Source organism: Uranotaenia lowii, unplaced genomic scaffold, assembly GCF_029784155.1.
Source record: "Uranotaenia lowii strain MFRU-FL unplaced genomic scaffold, ASM2978415v1 HiC_scaffold_246, whole genome shotgun sequence".
Lineage (NCBI taxonomy): Eukaryota > Metazoa > Arthropoda > Insecta > Diptera > Culicidae > Uranotaenia > Uranotaenia lowii.
Genome location: NW_026598142.1, coordinates 28,025 through 48,054, shown reverse-complemented (window position 1 = coordinate 48,054; position 20,030 = coordinate 28,025). Strand labels below are relative to the sequence as shown.

The window sequence follows — 20,030 nt, the reverse complement described above, 5'->3', positions numbered from 1 at the left end:
TCCGACTGGTTTTTGTTGATGTGGTATTGACTTTCTTTTCTGAAATCGGCACTGCAGTCTGTTTTCGAAATGATGATTATTTTATTTCATTTCATGGATGAAATAAAATAATCATCATTTCGAAAACAGACTGCAGTGCCTATTTCAGAAAAGAAAGTCAATACCACATATATACAAAATTTATCAATGATTTCAAGAAATACTCTAACTTTTTCATAAAATCTCTTTTTTTATGTTTGCCCACTTTTTTCAGTCATGTATTGATTTATTTTTTTACCACAGAAGCAAATCCTTTACAAAATCCAGATATTCTACACAAACTCACCGGAAAAAAGCAATTGGAGTCTGGTTGGAACCTTTTCATGAGTAAGCATCTCGAAGAATTTGATCTCTTAAATCCGGTTTTAACATAAATTTTTTGTCCATCAGAACACATCTGTCATATTGCGTAAAACCCGGATGCACAGATTGCAATCTTTGGAACTGATCATTATTAGTTATTTACTTGGTGTCTACTAGTCAGGCAACACTTTTTGCCTGCCGGAAATGGATTTTTTGCATTATTTAAGGAGCCTGCATTCAGTTATCCCCAATAGACTTTTTACCATATTTAAGATCAAGGGTTGCACTCCGATGGTTGGTTTGAACTTCGTGTGGATCCAAAAGGGCTCCTTATACTTCTTAACCATTTGGTCCGAAAAAAAATCAGAAAAATCAACATTTCATGAGCTTTCAAGTCAATAATGAAGAATGCGAGGCGCAAAATGCGAAAAAGGAGCAAATTTGTGCAAAATTATTTTTACCATGTCTTTTTGCATCATAAGTATCTCAAACACACGTTAACCTAAAAATCTATCAAAAATAGGCAAGATAGTTCTTCTCATAACCAACATGACGCTACTAAAGTTTTGCATATCCGAGCTCTATTAACATAGATACCACCGCACAGTGGTGCAGAACATCAATCTAGCTGTACGAAATAAATAGCACCCAGGGATGAAGAGATAGATATTTGATGTCTTGAGCAACATTCTTCAGTTTTACAAGGAGCATATTATAGTATCAAAATTTTTGCCGAGGGGTCCACCGGTAGCGAGATAAAAATGCTACCTTTTTTGTTTTTCAAATTAGGGCTTTGATGTCTTTGACAAAGTTGTTTATCTGATCAAAATACATAAGTTTGTTGAATATGTCAAAGTCCTATCACATCACCCTCAGGAGTTACAGTCAAAGTAAAAAAAATCTCTTGAAAAAACAGTTTTTTTAACCTGACACGTTGTAGAGAGGATAAAATGGTTCGTTGTCTTTGGAACAAAGTTGTAACAAGCCACGATCAACATTTGTCTCATACATTCTGATGAGTTTAGAAGTTTCTGAAGCTCTATAGAAAGCATTTAGTGTATTTATTGGCAATTTTGAGAGGCTCGTCCATCGAAAAGTGCACATTTTCGCAACACCCCCTTTTTGTGATTATTTTTGATGATAAGCGGAACCATTTCCATTTGAAATTAGCGCGGAAATCGGTGGAACTAGTAGAGATTTGAATGATTGAAAATATACATTTTTTGTAAAAATTACCTATTTTACTTATAGAAAAATCGTTAAAACATTTAATTGATTAATAAAGTGTTGCAGTTTTCTTTTATATAGTTTGTTTGATTAAAAGACATTTAAATTCGATTTTTCAAATCATTTAAACCTCAAAAAAAATAAATGGTACTTATCTGTTAAATTTGGTAAAGCACTAAATTAGTATTTTTTTTAAATTTTAAATTAATAATAGAATTTTGCCATTACAGTATAACTGCTTCGACTGGTTCCAAGTAACTGTATTCAAGTAACCAATCTTACAAGCAATTCGCTTTTGTCTTTTTTTTTGTTTTTTTTAGTCATAAGTTTTAATCGAATTTAAATGCCTTTTAATAAAACATAATATATAAAAGAAAACTGCAACATTTTATTAATCAATTAAATGTTTTAACGATTTTTCTATAAGTAAAATAGGTAATTTTTACAAAAAATGTATATTTCAAATGGAAATGGTTCCGCTTATCATCAAAAATAATCACAAAAAGGGGGTGTTGCGAAAATGTGCACTTTTCGATGGACGAGCCTCTCAAAATTGCCAATAAAATACACTAAATGCTTTCTATAGAGCTTCAGCAACTTCTAAACTCATCAGAATGTATGAGACAAATGTTGATCGTGGCTTGTTACAACTTTGTTCCAAACACAACGAACCATTTTATCCTATCTACAACGTGTCAGGTTCAAAAAACTGTTTTTTCAAGAGATTTTTTTACTTTGACTGTAACTCCTGAGGGTGATGTGATAGGACTTTGACATATTCAACAAACTTATGTATTTTGATCAGATAAACAACTTTGTCAAAGACATCAAAGCCCTAATTTGAAAAACAAAAAAGTTAGCATTTTTATCTCGCTATCGGTGGACCCCTCGGCAAAAATTTTGATACTATAATATGCTCCTTGTAAAACTGAAGAATGTTGCTGAAGACATCAAATACCTATCTCTTCATCCCTGGGCGCTATTAATTTCGTACAGCTAGATTGATGTTCTGCACCACTGTGCACCGCAATAAAGTGCCCGGATACTAAAAGCTCATAGCCTTAGGTGCTTAAAGCTCGGCTAATTTATTGTGTAATGCTTACCTAAGCCGTTCTTGCAGAGCGTGGGACAAAGTGAGTGCTCCTGTGCAGCGGATAGACCGAATGAAGCGGCATCTGTCCTCGTCCGGCAAGTCAGCCCACAGGCTGGTCCGCCGTAGCCAGCTCTGAAAATAATCGAAGAGAAAAATGTCATTATCAAAAGTTGATTTTTTTGGTAGCACGAATTGATTGTTAATCTGTTAAATCAGTGATATCGGTAATTCATAGTTGGATAGAACAGAAGTTGTTGTTTAGAAGTTGTTCAATTTTAGAATAGCTTTGGAACATTCATAATGATGTTTACCTAAATGTTAAAGAATCCGGAGATTATTAATGTTTAGGAAATTGACGGCTGTTCCTATAACAGAATTTCGGCTGAATTTCCATAATTTGGAAACTCACGTGAGTGCATAGCTCGGGCGAAAGAAAACGCTGTTCTGTCGAAAATTTCACCGAACCTTATCAAACACGAAAAGTTTTGATCGATAACTAATTCAGAGAGATCTGACGTCTGCGCCAATAATGACGACGAGTGCTATTTTGTTCGATAGGGTTAAGATTGCGAATACATTGGTCCCATATCACTAATTCAATCGCCAAAATTAATAAACCGATCTTAATCCACACGTTTGGCGAATTACTGTTAAGACCATTAAAGTGTTTCACATGAAAGTTACTCAAATGGACTAACAAAAAATACATATAGAAAAAATAAATATTTTTTATCGAACTGTAAACGGCAAACATACCTTTTGACATAGATTAACATAGATTACATAGTAGTATTGGAAAAGTTGATTTAATTTAACTATGGAAATAGACATCAGTTTTGCATTCAATCATTAGTTCTTGAAACACCTTAACAGGGTTTACCCTGTTGTGCCTATGCAAGGATGATAAGAATGTATGATTCAGTTCACAATTCAAACGTTATTGGTAATTGATTAACATGTGTTCAAACTTATTTATCAGTAGCCAAAAAGTTCCAAAGTTCACCCCAACAAATTTTGTTGCTGCAATCTTACCAAACGCCTCTCGTCTCAATTGCATTTTTCTAATTCCGTTGTTTGGTTGCATGGATTGCGAAAGTACGAATTTGATTATGTTGTTCATTGTACATCAAGTGCCTTTCAAAATTTCAAACTTTTTCTTTGGCACATAATAGTTTCCAATCTTTATTTATTGAACGATTAATTTCATACACCTATCGATGGAAGGCATAGGTGTAAAGAAGCTGTTGCAATGACAATCGTCAACCGATGACAAGATCGACTTAAAACAAGATCCGGGACAGAATTCATACTGTGGCAGAAATAAAGGTGGGAGAACGACCAGCCTGAACCTGTTAAAAAAACAGGAATCGGATTGCACGGTTTTTTGAGAGTCCTATTTTGCTCGTTTTTAAGAAACACTGTTTGGGACAGACATAAATTTTCAATAGAAGGGTTGAAGAGTGCCCAACAAACATGAAATCGTATCAGAAATGATAACTGAGGTCGTTTACCATGGTGTTGTGCATCGCAATTCCAACTGCATAGTGAAAAGATCCTATAAAATGTTGTCTGAAGTCAGTTTAAATCGGATATGATAGAAAGTCCGTAATGTATGTAAATTTTGAAATAATTTTTCTCCGGTGCAGGCTTCAAGAGAGAAAATCATCGTCATATTTCCTCTGCAACCAGCAGTGTATCCAGAATGCTGAAATTCAGAATTGAGTAATATTAACCAATGAGAGAACTGGAAAATATTATCGCTGGCAACGATTTGAGGGCTATGAGTGCAAAATCTTGTGCTCTTTTGCATTCTTCCGATACGTACAAATAAGGGGTCGGATAACGCCCAATTGGTGTAGTTTTTGTCGCTTTAGAAAAAAGGAAATTAATATAGGGGAACATGCTCTATTATGCCCTATCTAAGCGTATCGCCAATTTGCCATGTATTCCATGAATATTTCGAGTAAAAAACGAGTGAACTCGCTGAAGAAAAGTGTTTGCTACAAATGCCAATAGTTTTTTATTATTTAAAATCACTTAAGCTTAATTTTTTTAAGCCTTATCAAAAACCACAGAACTAAACCGTGTTGCTAATTCACGCCGGTGTGTATTTGTGTTGGTGAGATGATCGGAGTGATCACCACCCAAAACGACATAAACCCGTTTAAGATATACGAAAACGCTCTAACTTCTATGAAAACTTATAACATTTCCTTGTTGATGTACCATTGAATTTTCAAAATTTTCCTCTCCGTGGGATTTTTCTTTGTTTCGGTTATAGTCGTTTTAAGTTTAATAATTTTTATGTCATTCGCAACTTATACCAACGATACAGTTGGCAGACAGTAATTGAAAAACATATCCGGTACAACTGTGACAGATGTTTACTCTTGGGCTCGAACTCACGAAATCAACTGATTTGCCACCTGAGCTATATCACAACCCCGTTACCCAGCAACCAATTGAGGTCAGCTGTTCTATTTTTTTAATTTTTCTTACAAACAATGCACTTCTAAATTATTAATATTTTTCAATCATTTTCACTATTTTCCTAAGTATTTGTTGCGAAGATGGAAAATGACCTATGAACCAACTTGCCAAAATGTTTTTTTGAGTCCTTTTGCATCATGGCAATCCAGTGCTGCGCAAAACGTCGGTAGAACCAAATTGCACTCGAAAATTAGAAAGTCAACATACTTCCTAAATTCAAATCATGTTTTTAAAGTATTTTATTGATCAAATGAAACCCAGTTTTAACCCAACATAGAATTCATGTTTATCTAACGTCTGCAGTCAAAAGCTTGATTTTGTTTATATTGTTTCATACGACTTAATCAAATCTTACTCGAGGTTTATTTTATTTTATATATCATCAGTGTTGCCAGATACAATTATAATTTTATTTTCTGCATATCTGCATCTGCATCTCTTCTCTACATTTCTTCTCGCCACTCTTCTCAATAGAAACTCACCAAATCAACCAAATCACAACAAACAATCAGCAGTAGCAGCCTTAAAATCGGCGCTTCCTAAGCCAATAACTTCTTTTTCCACCGGAAGGCCAAATCGAAACAAAATAACAGCAGCAGCAGCCTTTAAAACTTGCGCTTCCTAAGCCAATTCTGTTTTTACCCACTGGAAGCCCAAAACAAAACAAACAATCAGCAGCAGCAGCCTTTAAAATCTGCGCTTTCTAAGCCAATCAATTTTTTTTCCTCCGGAAGGCCAAATCAAAACAAACAATCCACAGCAGCAGCCTTAAAATCTACGCTTCCTAAGCAAACCAATTCCGTCTTTATCCACAGGATGGCCAAATCAAAACAATCAATCAGCAGCAGCAGCCTTTGAAATCAGCGCTTCCTAAGCCAATCTGTTCTTTCCCAACGGAAGGCCAAAACAAAACAAACAATCCACAGCAGCAGCCTAAAAATCTGCGCTTCCTAAGCAAGCCAATTCCGTCTTTATCTACCGGATGGCCAAATCAAACCAATCAATCAGCAGCAGTAGCCTTTGAAATTGGCGCTTCCTAAGCCAATCTGTTATTTCCCAACGGAAGGCCAAAACAAACAAACAATCAGCAGCATCAGTATCAAAAATCTGCGCTTCGTAAGTCAATTTGCCTTTTTCCAACGGAAGGCCAAAGCACAGCAAACAATCTGCAGCAGCAGACTCAAAAGTCAAATATCCATCATCTCATTTCGACAATTCTACATTACAAACAATCAGCAGAAGATGCCCTAAAATCTGCGCTTCTTAATCCAATTCGTCTTGTTGTTTTTTCTACCGGAAGGCCACAACAAAATTCCTTCTTTATCCACCGGAAGGCCAAATTAAACAAACATTCACCAGCAGCAGCCTTCAAAATCTGCGCTTCCTTAGGCCGACCATTCTTCCCCGCTGAAAGGCCAAATTAAACAAATATTCAACAGCAGCAGCCTTAAAAATCTGCGTTTCTTGAGCCAATCCATCTTTTTCACCGGAAGACCAAATCACAGCAAGGTAAGCAGCAGCCTTGAAAATCTGCGCGCAGGCTAAATCACAACAAACAATCAGCAGCAGCAGCCTTCAAAATCTTCACATGCTAAACCAATCCGTCTTTTTTCACCGGAATGCCAAATCATAACAATCAGCAGCAGAAGTCTTAAAATCTACGCTTTTAAAGCCAATTCCGTTTTTATCAACCGGAAGGCCAAATCAAAACAAAATGTCAGCCTTAAAAATCTGCGCGCGCTTTCTAAGCCAATCCTTCTTTTGCCAGGGACCGAATCAGAAACAATTTTGTACGTAGCAGCAGCCTTTAAAATTTGCGCTTCCTGTGCCAATCCGTCTTTCTACCGGAAACCGAATAAAGCAGCCTTGACGATCTGCGCTCTCTGTCCATAGCCTACCGACTACACCATTATCGTGATTTTACTATTCATACGAATCTCAATTCAGAAACTCACTCAGGGACGTCTGTCGCTCACAAGAATAGATCCATGGCTGACTTTTTTTGTTTGTTTTGCCTAATATTGCCATAGACAAATATTTTATTTTATATATCTGCAGTGTTGCCGAATACAAATATTATTTTATTCTTTGCATATCTTCCATCTCTTCTTTACATTTGTGACATAATGTTATAAAAAATAAGTGAAAACGTTAATGATTGTTTGCTTCTTGACTGTCTCTGTTTTATTGCAATTTCTATTGCAATGCTATTTTTTATAATTGATTTGTTTGACAGACTTATTCGTCTGGAAAGGGAAAACGACCTCATAAGTTTATTTTTTTCCAAAACAAGAAAGTGTTGAAATTATGTAATTTATTCCTTTAGCAGTAGACATATTTGATTTTCTAATATAAAAAAAAAGTTTTACCCACATTTATTCAATTTTGAAGTCAATTTTAAAATCCTACATTTAATGTTTTGTGAAATGAATTTTAATTACACAATTGTAATAAATCACTTGATAGGTAATCTGAAAACCATGCAAATATACAATTTGTTGTGTGGATAATTTATTCGTGTCAATTTCTGGTTTTGCCTTAAGAAAAACTGGTACGTTAAAATATTTTGTTGGTAGTTCAAAATATTTATTTGAAAGGCAGTTTATTCTTAACGATAAAATGGTATTTCAGAAAATGTGTTTTCATAAACACCATCATAATCTCATACATGTGGGAAAGATTCGTTTGAGAAGTATCAATTGTGAATCAAATTTGATATTTTTTTCGTTACATCAATTTTCACGAAAACATTACATTTCAAGCTTGAAGTTGCATTTTGTTTTTTAACATGTTTATTAAGGTGATCCAAATTAGTGGTTTGTTTCTGATTTCAAACCTTGGAGGCACAAATTGTTCGTTGGCCTCGACAATCGGTTAACTTTATGACAATCAAGTTCTTATGGGAATTTACCTTGATTGGTCTCGACAACTGGAGACTGATTTTTACATGAATTTGGTTCAAATGTTCTTCAAACGGTTTAATATTTATGCTTTGATGACCACAATTTGTTATGGGCTACCAATAAAAATTACAGACCAATGTATCGCGCTGTTTTATTTAACCGAATTTAGTTCTACCTTTAGCTATAAAGATATCTCAGTTTTGCACCAAATAACTTTTGTGGCTCGTAGCAAGGAATTAACGTAAAATCATTCAAAGAACATTTCAACTAATTTTTTCAATCAATAGACCTTCAATTGTTCAAGTTAGAGCCGAAAAAGTGATTCTTGCAGATTCGCTAGAACAAATCTAGGCGAATTTCTATAAAAACTTAAGCGTCCCAGAGCGACCCCTTAAGTTGACCGATTATGCTGAAAATTGGGATGGAACATACTGCGAGGCCAAGGAACAGTTTGAGACCCCTTTGTTTGGAATCGGAAACATACCCCTTTTTGGACTAACTTAAAGTAATTGTTATTATTCCTAACAGTTTAGCATAAGATACTTTTTTTAAAATTTAAGTACTGAAAATGATCAAGTTATTTTCGTAAATGATGGGAATATTTTAGCTAAACCTTGAAATCAAACATTGAAAGAACATATCTGTCGAGATAATGAGATTACCAGAAGAGATACAACAACACGCCGCTGGACTTGAACTCGCAATCTCTGACGAGTCAAAATTTTACTTTAATTACGGGTAGGTCAGTCATAGACACAGGCCTTTAATCTGAACTACCAAATCGCGGTGCAAGCAAAGAGAAGAAGAAAAAGAAATTAAAGTACGTCCATAACAAGAAAAGGATAGAAGTGAAGATTAACGGTTTTTAATCAGCGACAGGACCCTGATGTTAGTAACCGTGTGACAAAACCAAAGTAAAACCCGTTAATTCATATCTTTAACAGACGTTCTCAAATGATAATTTCATTTTTACATATATCAAAAAACAACTGTTTGGAAAAAAGAAATTCAATAATGTCACTGTGGCAACTCCCCAAACCATGTGCATTAAACGAAATGTATCACAGATTCAAGATGATCAAAGGGTCCTTCATGATCACATAACGTTGAGTAAAGCCGCCAGAATCCTTGTTTTTGATTTTCAATCATAACTTCACTCATTATGTTGTCCAGAAATTAATATCTGATTTTAGAGTTTGTTTCAAGTATCATTATACCGTCCGTCAAACTTTGCCCCAACACCTCATAAAGACCACAGAGAATATAACTTTTCCAATTTAGATTTCCAACACCGGACACGCCCTGCATTTGTCACATGGATCGTTACGATATCCTTGCGCGAAAAGAAAAAAAGCAACATCCAGAAATCCGGATGACACAATGTTTCCACTGAACACAAAACGGGTTTCACTTTATGCAAATTGAATTCTTCCACATGAACAACTTCCGTCCAACTTTGGGGCAATAAATCAAATCAAACTACACAGAAACACTTTGCAGAAGTCCGCCCAGACGCCCAGCATCCAGCAAACTTACCCACAGAGTTGTTGGCAGGTCAGCTTCCAGTTCACGACTATGATTTTTTCCTGCGAGCCATCACTTTTACTGACGGTCGAAACGAAGCCAGCCTCCGTTGTTGTAGGATGATAGCCTTGGCCCAGTGTCGCTGGTATTGGTACCATGGAAGTGGATTCCTGCGCACTGGAGGCCACCCCAAGGATCAGGACCTGCGCAGTCAACAGGGCCCACAGCATCGGTGTCAGCATTTTTTTACGTCCGTGAAGTGTCCTAAAGGATTGTGACGTAAATGGAAAAGGCAAAAGTGAGAAGGCGTGGATAATTTAATTCAATTAGGTACACATTTTGAGGGGAAGTTAGTCGATGGCTTTTTTTTTCGTGGATGGGAAGCGACAGAACAAAAAATTGTTTCGAAGGAATCCTGATTGAACAAAGTTTTAAATTGTGGAAGAAAGTCTTATTAAAACATGCTTTAAAAGTAGGTGCTATTTGGTTTGAGGCTTATGTAAGCAGCTTCAGGTAATCCAACCGTATGAATTACTGAAGCTGATCCTTTGAAAGGCTTTTCCAAGAACATCTATGTTGAGTGGGTTGTTAAACAAACAACAAGCAGCGCAAATTTCAGTTAGGTACTTAAATCAAAACGTATGGTTTCAAACTGGTACATTTTTATCCTAGGATGACACTCTTAGTGTATGCGAATCGATTCAAAGTAAGAATTTACAGTATTTGTTGGAATTTTACTGAATCAAAGCAATCGAACGATTCCTTTTAATTCAACCACGGTAAATGAAAAATTCATATACCAGTATTTCGATAGCAACTTACTACCTTCTTCAGTGAACGTTTTCGAAAACGTTCACTGAAGAAGGTAGTAAGTTGCTATCGAAATACTGGTATATGAACTTTTCATTTACCGTGGTTGAATTAAAAGGAATCGTTCGATTGCTTTGATTCAGTTGAATCATTCAACCAAGTAGGCTCATACCACAACAGAGTGGAATTTTACGATCCTAAGCTGTGTCACGCCAGACTTTGGAAGCAATAAACATTGTTGAATCAACCAATTATGATTGAAATAAGTAATATAAGTTGAATTGCAATGTATTAGGAATGCATATTAACTATGATAATCATTTCAATTATATTTCAATCAATGTTAATATATTTCAGACACGAATGCCACGAAACGAATGTGTCATTATTAAAACCAAAAAAAAAAAGTTTATATGCTAACTTCATTTGGTGCAAATGAGAATTTTTAAAAATTTATCCTAATTTTTTTTTGTTCGAACAAAACTGCAACTTTAAATAAACTGCTGGGTGACACTTTCCGCTTTTCATACTTTTACATAAAAGTAATTAGAAAATCAGAGGAATCGAAAAAAAAACAGTTCTAAAACAGTTGTTGTTTGGAATTCCATCTTTCAACAATTCGCCATAAATTTCACCATTCACATGTTATTAAATTTTTGACGAAATAAAATTTAATCACGTTGTTTTTATCGTGAACTATAAGTGAACTTCAACCAAGAATAATCGTATTACAGTAGTTTTTTGATTTTTTCACTGTTCGATTTTATCAATACTCGCCAAATTCACGCTCGATATTATCACCGTTATTGTTTCGATTTTATCACGCTTTTTAAGAAATCACTCAGAAACCATTTCCAGAACCTTAATTTTCGTTCGAAAGCGTAGAGCGTCTTTGTTCATGATATTTTTTATGGTTTATGTTGTGGTATATACAGTTGCGTTCAAAAAAGAATGAAATTGCGTGAAGCTACGCACTCACTTCCAACTTTGACAAGGTGCCATTTCTCTCTCGGTTGATATTTTTTCATGAAAATTGCACACAATCTAGTACAACTATTCAACTAACACTCTACGAAATTTGAAGTTTTTAAGAGGACGGGAAACAAAGATAGAGCTATTTCCGTAAAAAAGAGAAATTTGGAGTTGCTTCACTAAACTTGCTGTATCTTCGACAATTTTCATTGAAAAACCTTGAAATTTGGTCCAAAGATGTAAAAATGTTTGATCTAATACCAGGCTAAGTTTCGTCAAAATCGATGAACGTGATCAAAAATGGTGCCGGGTAGAAAATCAGGTTCGTTATCGCCCAGCAGACGATTTCATTCTTTTTGGACGGATGTTTGTATGGAAAATATCGTAATCCATGAATTCTTGTTTTTTTCTTTCACAAAATCAACATTTTTTACAATGAAGGCTTTAAATTGATAGAAACTTAATTCCTGCTTTGTTTAGAAATAGAAATTGTTCCAACAGAGCTGGTATTGAAACACAAAAGCAAATTGAATACTCGCTTTATTTGTGTATCAAATTTGTTTATCGGAATAATTACAGGTCATTTCTGAATCTCTGTTCTTCTTATTTCGAACTCTGTTGAAACATTTTCTCTTGCGAAACAAAGCACGGATGAAGTTTTCATCAAATTACAACATTCTTTGTGATAAATTTTGATTTTGTTAAAAAAAAAAACAAGAATACATGGATTACGATGTTTTCCATACAAACATCCGTCCAAAAAAGAATGAAATCGTCTGCTGGGTGATAATGAACCTGATTTTCTACCCGGCACCATTTTTGATCACGTTTATCGATTTTGACGAAACTTGGCCTGGTATTAGATCAAACATTTTTACATCTTTGGATCAAATTTCAAAGTTTTTCAATGAAAATTGTCGAAGATACAGCAAGTTTAGTGAAGCAACTCCAAATTTCTCTTTTTTACGGAAATAGCTCTATCTTTGTTTCCCGTCATTGTAAAAACTTCAAATTTCGTAGAGTGTTAGTTGAATAGTTGTACTAGATTGTGTGAAATTTTCATGAAAAAATATCACCGCGAAAGAAATGGCAGCTCGTCAAAGTTGGAAGTGGGTGCGCAGCTTCGCGCGATTTCATTCTTTTTTTAACGCAACTGTAGGTATTCAACAATTTGAAAATACCATTGAACTGCTTTTTTTATCTGTATAAAGCTCAGTGCATTTAGAAATGAGACAGTTCCGAATGCGTGTATCTAAAAAACCATTCGTTTTAAATAAGGTTTTTCATAAGTTTTGTCGTCCATCAGAAATCACCTGTCTCATTGCCTCGGTACTGGCTATACAGCTTACGAGCTCTAGAACTAACAAAAATTTGTTGTTTGTCGTAAGGTTTAAATGACTCATAACTAGGCAACACTTGTAGCTTATCGCAGACAAATTTTAGCTATCAACACTTAGTAGGTATCTCGCTAATTCAAAAATTAAAAATTTTAGTATGAGACTTGACTTTCCTGATGACCCTTAATCTTAGTTGCCGATCATGTGCTTCACTCCAACGCATGATTTGAACTTTGTGGCAATTTTTGATAGTGTCTGCATACTTTTCCAACATTTACACACAGTAATTTAATAATGAGGGATTTTGAAGGAAACTGTGCAAAATTATGTTTTCCTTTTTCTCTTGCATCATAAATATTGTAATATAAAAACGTGTAGATTTTAAATTTGAAATAAAAAAATAGTTCGGATAGTACTGATTACAGGCAGTAAAATGCTGTCAGAATTTTGAATGTCCGAATACTAATAAATGAGCTATCAGCAAAATCGTCATTCGGATTTTAAAAACATTTGTAAAAATCGACATTAATATTTTAACGTCACGCTTATGCTAGTGTTTTTATTCGTGCTTGGTTAGCCGCTCAAGAAAAAAAGTAAACTTTTTTTGGTTTTGCGAATCCTATAAAGATGTGGTTGAATTTAAGCGTTTTTGAAAAGAGATAAATGTCTCTCATTTCTTTGATTAATTTGCTCAATTGAAAACGTGACGTGTGCAATCCTGATTGGACAGCTTTTAGTTTTGTGTGAGTGGATAATTTTGGAAGATCAAAATGAAATTCTGCTAGCTTTGCCTTAAAATATGTAAAAAGAACCAAGATTTCTACATTTGAAAAACAAAGGATTATCTGCCCATAAAGCAAATTTCGATAAACACACTTGAATAGTCTAAATTGAGTAAATTTTTATTTTTTTTTGGAGAAGGTAAATTTTTAAGTTAATCAAAGGTGTAAAGATTAAAATATTGAAATTAAAAATTAGCAGAAGAATTTTTTTGATGCATTTTTCTTTGAACTCTTTTTCAAACCCGACAGAGATAAAGATCGTTAAATTTTCATAAAAACTAAAAAAAATCACTTTAATTAGATGTAGACTATCAAATTGATATTCTACATGGTTTTATTTCAAAAAAAAAATCTTAAAATTGCTATAGAGATGAATAATTTGAACTGAAATCGATTCTTTGTATTTAGTTATCTTCGATAATTACATCTTATTAGTTTCCATTTTGTAAAAATCGAGCGAGTCCCAAATGAGTCCTAAAGTAATTATTTAATAAAATCACATTTTCTTCATTGGGGTAAAAGGGGGTAACACAGATCGCGTCCTTTTATTTTTTCACCTGTAAATAGACACTTAAAATAAGGTTTTAAAACCAATTAGTTCACTTAAGTTTCAATAAAATAGTTTCAATAAAATAACATTTCCTGGTAAAGCATGGATCACACAAAATCTGGACGCATTAAAAAGGGTCTATCTCGGAGCTATGTAAACGAAATAAAAATGTTTTGTAATCAAAATGTAGGGCACTTCAAAGGAAAAATAAGAAAAAAAATATTTCGATGTTGTTTTGATGAAATTTCGAACTTTTCGTCTAGAACCACTCATCATAGTTTGGACACCCTATTCACTGACCTCAGCGGCAATTTTGTTCCTCAATCTCTTCATCTCTGTTCCATCCCGAGTCGTCCTACCATTCTTCTTCATCTTCTGCTTGACAATTGCCCAACATTTTTCGATAGGGCAGAATTGAGGGCAGTTGGGTGGGTTGATGTCCTGTTCGACAAAATCCACCAGTGGGCCCAATACCACTGTACATACCTCTTAGCTGTAGTGGCAGTTTGCCAAGTCTGGCGAAAAATATACTGGTACTTTGTGAGATCTAATGTACCAAAAAAAAAAAAAAGTTTTTTGGTTTAAACCAGACCACGTCGGGTTTTTGACGTGGGTGTCCAAAATTAATTTTCGCCTCGCGGCTTCCATTACGTGTTACTTTATTGAAACAAAACGATTCGGTTTGAAATTTTCAGCACTGATAGAGGAAACATTTCCGAACAAAGTACTGTCAACACATTCCAGATTCGACAACTAGGAGCGCTATGGTATAATAAACAGTGCGTCCAGATTTTGGATGATCCATGCTGTAGAACTGTAAATAAAAATGCCCAGTATTGAGCTTAAAATTAAGTCAAATAACACTCCACTGCTCCGATTAAATTCAGCGCAGATTTGAGTTTATGAGAAATTTTCACGTGTGATAAATGCTAAATATCCCAGACTCTCAAATCGGCAGTTTTGTGTGTTTTTTTTTTTCAGATTTTAGTTTCCAATTTTTCCATTGTGTATTGGACGGTTTATATGGAAGACCCTCCTCATACGGGCCGTCCCCAAATTGGATTGCATTTGAACTAAAAGTTTAAGACACATTCCACGCGCTTGTACCGCTCAAAAGTGATTTTTATCCGTTCGCGTATCAAAAAATCTCAAACTTGTCTATAATTTTGATAATTCAATTCACATAAAACCAACGGAAAAAAATGTTTTACTCAAGTTTTATATGATTTTGAAAATCAATTTTATTTATTGTTAAAAGTGGTTTTTTTGACAACTTTTACAAAATAATATGGATGAATTCCTTTTGAATTTTTTAAATACGTTTTGAAGTAAAAAAACACTGCTTCATTTTATAGAAAAAAAGGGAACTTTTAAATTTTGCGAGAAAACTTTGAGGTTTTTTTACATAAAAAATTAGTTCTTTTTTGAAAATGATAAGACGATTCAAAACACTAAATTTTATAGAAATCGGTTGTAATCTAGCTGAGTTACAACAGCGCGAAATAGTGAATTCACGTCACGAAATTTTATTTTTGTATAATTTTATATGGAAAATAAGCTCTGTTCTGTTTAAACTGAGTGAATTCACGTCACAACTTCAAATAAGCATTACTTCGTTCGTTGTTGTTTTATCGAAAATCAACGTACATAAAATTGTGGAAAATTGTTTTTTCAACAACTCATTTGAATACATTGATATTCTATTTCCACAGAGAGAACAGGAAATCAAAGTTGTATGTACTAAAGTCAAAAATGGTCAATTCTAGCGTGAATTCACGTCACAAAAGTAATCCATCACAACAAAAACTACTTTTTTTTTTTAATGACCAAATTATATTCATTTTAAAGGCAATTGAATTTGCGACCGTTTGTTACATTTTTTTCATTTTCAAGTAAATTGGTTGACTTATAGAATGATAACAGTGCAGAAAAGTCCGGAAAAGCGATTTCACGTCACGGTGCACAGTGGTTCAAAAAGGCTAAAAGTTGAACTTTTTTCGTAGCGCCTCTGTCTTTTATCTTATCTCTTAAGTGTCTTCAGAACATTTGAAGCATGTTTGAAGCTTCATAACTTGAAAGCATCAAACGTTAGTCAAAGTCCACTATAAAAAATTGAAAATTCTATTTTTTGTATTTCAATAGATAGAGCTTTACTTTATACTGCTAAGTTGAAGAATACATGAAAATATTAAACTTTGTTGAATACATCAAATTAGAGTTATAAAGGCTTTATTTTGAAAGTTATTTAAAAGTTAGTTTTTTTTAAACTTAACTATAGTTAGATGAGGATTTACATGAATAAGATGTTCTGAACATTTGTTGGGGCATTCAAATCACACGTTTTGCACAAGATTTCAACATTCTACGACGTTTCCTAACCAATTTTTTGCAACTTTAGGTTTTATTTTCACTCAACTTCACGAGCGTTTATTGTCGAAACGTGCAAGTGAATTTTTAAAACTAATGAATCACATTAAAGCTTGAACTAAGTGTAACAAATTAGTGTTGTTGTCATTTGTCTCCACGCACTTATATTGGAACACAACAAGCATATATTAAATGTGTTTTACGTGTTTCCATACAAAAAATGATTGATTTCCAGGCTACGCAGATGCTACGAAAAACGAAGGCAGAAGGCAGTTGAAAATAATGTTTGTATGGAAACACATAAACACATATGCTTGATGTATTCAAATATATGCGCGTGGAGACAAATGACATCAACACTAATTTGTTGCACTTAGTTCAAGCTTCAATATGGTTTATTAGTTTTAAAAATCCTCTGGCACGTTTTTGCAATAAACGCTCGTGAAGTTGAGTGAAAATAAAACCTAAAGTTGCAAAAAATTGGTTAGGAAACGTCGTAGAATGTTGAAATCTTGTGCAAAACGTGTGATTTGAATGCCCCAACAAATGTTCAGAACATCTTATTCATGTAAAAATAAAACTTAAAGTTGCAATAAGTTTCCTAGGAAACGTCGTATAATGTTGAAATTTTGTGCAAAACATGTGATTTGAATAAATATAGTTAAGTTTAAAAAACTAACTTTTAAATAACTTTCAAAATAAAAACTTTACAACTCTGCTTTGAAAAGAGATAGAGTTTTAAAGTATTCAAAAAAGTTTCATATTTTTACGTATTCTACAACTTTGTACTAAAACAGTAAAGCTCTATCTATTGAAATAAAAAAAGTTACTTTGACTAACTTTTGATGCTTTCAAGTCATGAAGCTTCAAACATGCTTCAAATGTTCTGAAGACACTTAAGAGATAAGATAAAAGGCAGAGGCGCTACGAAAAAAGTTCCACTTTCGGCCCTTTTGGTCCACAGTGCGTTAGAATGTGTTTTAAGATTCTTAAAATTTTTTTGTCACTGTTTTCGAAAACTTGAACTATTGGATCTTGTTTACAAATCCTGTTTGAGTGCAACGGGCAAAAAATCTAGTGAAATCGGTTGAAATGACAAAAATAGGACATCAAAACCAAAATCATGTGCAATTGGCAAATCACCCTACAAGATTTATTTTATTATATATCGCATTGAATAAAATTGACAGAATACGTTTCGTAACTCTTCATATGGCGTAAGAAAACTTTTCAGATAGGAAAAATGTATTTTAAGTTATGAATGTGGTTTTCATGAAAAATTCCTTAGATGGTTTGTCTCATGTAAGACGTTCATTGTTACCTACTGATGCAAAACAAATGCTAAAATGCCGCTAAAAATCGAACTGGTATTAACAGATCGCCAAATGCGTACAGCAAACTCAAACAAAACTTTAAGCACAGAGAACAGACGTACAAGCTAGCCAACGAAACTTGTGTTTGGACTAAATTTTTGTTTTTTGGCGGGTCCACCACACCAGAAAAAAATGTCAAAACCAAACTGAGGAAAAAAACAAAATTTTGTTTAGTTTTAAACAAGTCGTATGAATTGTTTGGCATGTTCCAAGAAAATTGCTGTTTGAGTTTCGTTACATTTTCGTCCGGTTGCCCAATGGAAGCTATTTCCTTCAAACTAGAAGTCTAAATTTTGGACAATGAGATGCAAAAGTGATACTTGAAATCAATCCGCTTTGAGAATCATTTCTGATGGGTAAGACTGATACTCAAGAATGTTCCTAATTGACTGGATGAATAGCCGATTCGTCCTCTGACTATAACCGTTCAAGAAATGCAAAAATTTATTGTAAAACTGTTAGTTATTTCGACTGCCTCAGTAGTGCAAAAATAAAGAAATGAATAAAAGTTTATTACTGGTACTTCTTATACTTTGATTTTGAACTTTATTTTTAAAGTAACGTAACGTTTCGGGTTACTCTGATGATGATGGGTGAAGAAAAGTAACCCGAAACGTTACGTTAATTAAAAAAAAAATGTAGTTGCACTCCCCGAAAAAAAAATGAATAACTAAAAACCGTATGAAATAAAGAAAGTCTGTCCAGTCAAAAGTAACTCTTATTGCATTTATCGAGCAATAAATTAAACCCGTCTATTTTAGAGCGGCATTAGTTTAATTATGAATGAGTTAATATACGATTATGTCTTTTCGAAAAGTGGGCACTTGAAAATTTGATTTGTAACTTTTGGACGGCGCAATAGATGGCATTGTTTCAAGTTAATATTCAACGTATTTTTTCGGATGTCAGCATTTGAAATTTTGAAGATTTTTTGTTCGGGCTTGTGTTCTCTGTGCTTGAATCACGAAGCACTACCAATAATTCGCGCTAACGATGAAATTCGGAAGCACCTTAGTGAGCTAAGGTAAAACCGGCATAATTTTAAGAAAAAACTTTTCAGTGATGTCAAAAATACTGGAAGTTTCAAGACGAATGAATTGAAGGAGCGTTTGCGGAATAAACATGGTTACAGACGTAGCATTATACGAACACACTTTAGTGCAGCGGATTTAGTAAATTCATACTAGGATAAGCTTGCCAGTTTGCCCGGTTTTATCCGGGTTTGCCCGGATATTTGATGCAAAATTTCGATAAAGTCCGGTCCGGCCCGGTTGCCCGGATATCATGAAAATAGTCCGGATATTGCCCGGATTTTTTCACAATTTTCACAAAGACACCAAAAAAAAAATCAAAGTTTTTGAGTAAGTTTCAGCAAAATCGATTAACGGTTTGGAAATTTTCAACGGTTTTTTCAAATAATTTCGCTTATTTACTTTTATAAACCTTTAAATATTTAAGTGTTCCAAAAAGTTTTTGGAAGTCTGCAATTACATTAATAATTTCAATTTTTTTTGCATTTTTTTTGCTTTTATGTATAATTACACCTAAATTTTGCCCGGCTTTTGCCCGGTTTTTGGATTTGAAAATTTGAAATCCATGCCCGGATTTTGCCAGGGTTTTTTGAAAAAAAGCCCGGAATTGCTAGGCCCGGATGGGAGTGGAAAAAAATCTGGCAACCTTATACTAGGACCTACAGAAATTAGACATTCCTTTCATGCTACATTACTGCGAAACTAAAATAGTTCAAAGACGATCTTCTGCTAGTATTTGCTCAGTTTCAAGCACGTAATTATCTAGGATGTACTTTACCAAAGAAAAGTTCAAGAAAATAAACTCCATTGAATTTCTTGAATCACATCGACTAATTTCGAGCGATGATGCACCCATTTCTTTAAACTTTTAGCGCTCCATTTGTATAAAAATAATATCACACACTTATTTATAATAGGTTATTTAACGTATTAAACCAGGCAGACAAAAAACTTACTGCAAAAATATTGACAAGAAAAAAATCCAATATCTTCGCGTCCTTTATCACTACCCAATCGATGTGATGTTTCGTGTAGGTATTTCGGTGGCTAACTAAACCGATTCGATTGACTACAGCATGATTTTGTTCTCACTTCGAGGAGACCCATAATTCGCGGCCAAGATATGGATAGCCATAAATTTATCGATCCAGCTGGCCGAGCTGCGCTAAAACCCGTGCGCTTGAAACCACAATCTGTCCATACGTGAGTACTTGAGTAGCCCGAATATT

At 34.2% G+C, this 20,030-nt stretch overlaps 1 protein-coding gene across 1 annotated transcript; it reads right to left on the bottom strand.

The window, feature by feature from the left end:
* Nucleotides 1-2,634: 2,634 nt before the first annotated feature.
* LOC129759689 (uncharacterized) lies at nucleotides 2,635-9,839 on the bottom strand. The gene is made up of 2 exons (XM_055757202.1): nucleotides 9,592-9,839; nucleotides 2,635-2,794 (listed from the first exon to the last, which is right to left on the bottom strand). The coding sequence occupies exons 1-2, from the start codon at nucleotides 9,819-9,821 to the stop codon at nucleotides 2,650-2,652; spliced, it is 375 nt and encodes a 124-aa protein (XP_055613177.1). The 5' UTR covers nucleotides 9,822-9,839; the 3' UTR covers nucleotides 2,635-2,649.
* Between the last annotated feature and the right edge of the window lie 10,191 nt (nucleotides 9,840-20,030).

What these genes read in the sequence shown, in the direction of transcription:
- LOC129759689 (XM_055757202.1), bottom strand. Translation starts at nt 9,821, where the DNA reads ATGCTGACACCGATGCTGTGGGCCCTGTTGACTGCGCAGGTCCTGATC. An exon ending in ACCTGCCAACAACTCTGTGG is followed by an intron (nt 2,795 to 9,591) that starts GTAAGTTTGCTG and finishes GATTATTTTCAG; the next exon opens with AGCTGGCTACGGCGGACCAG.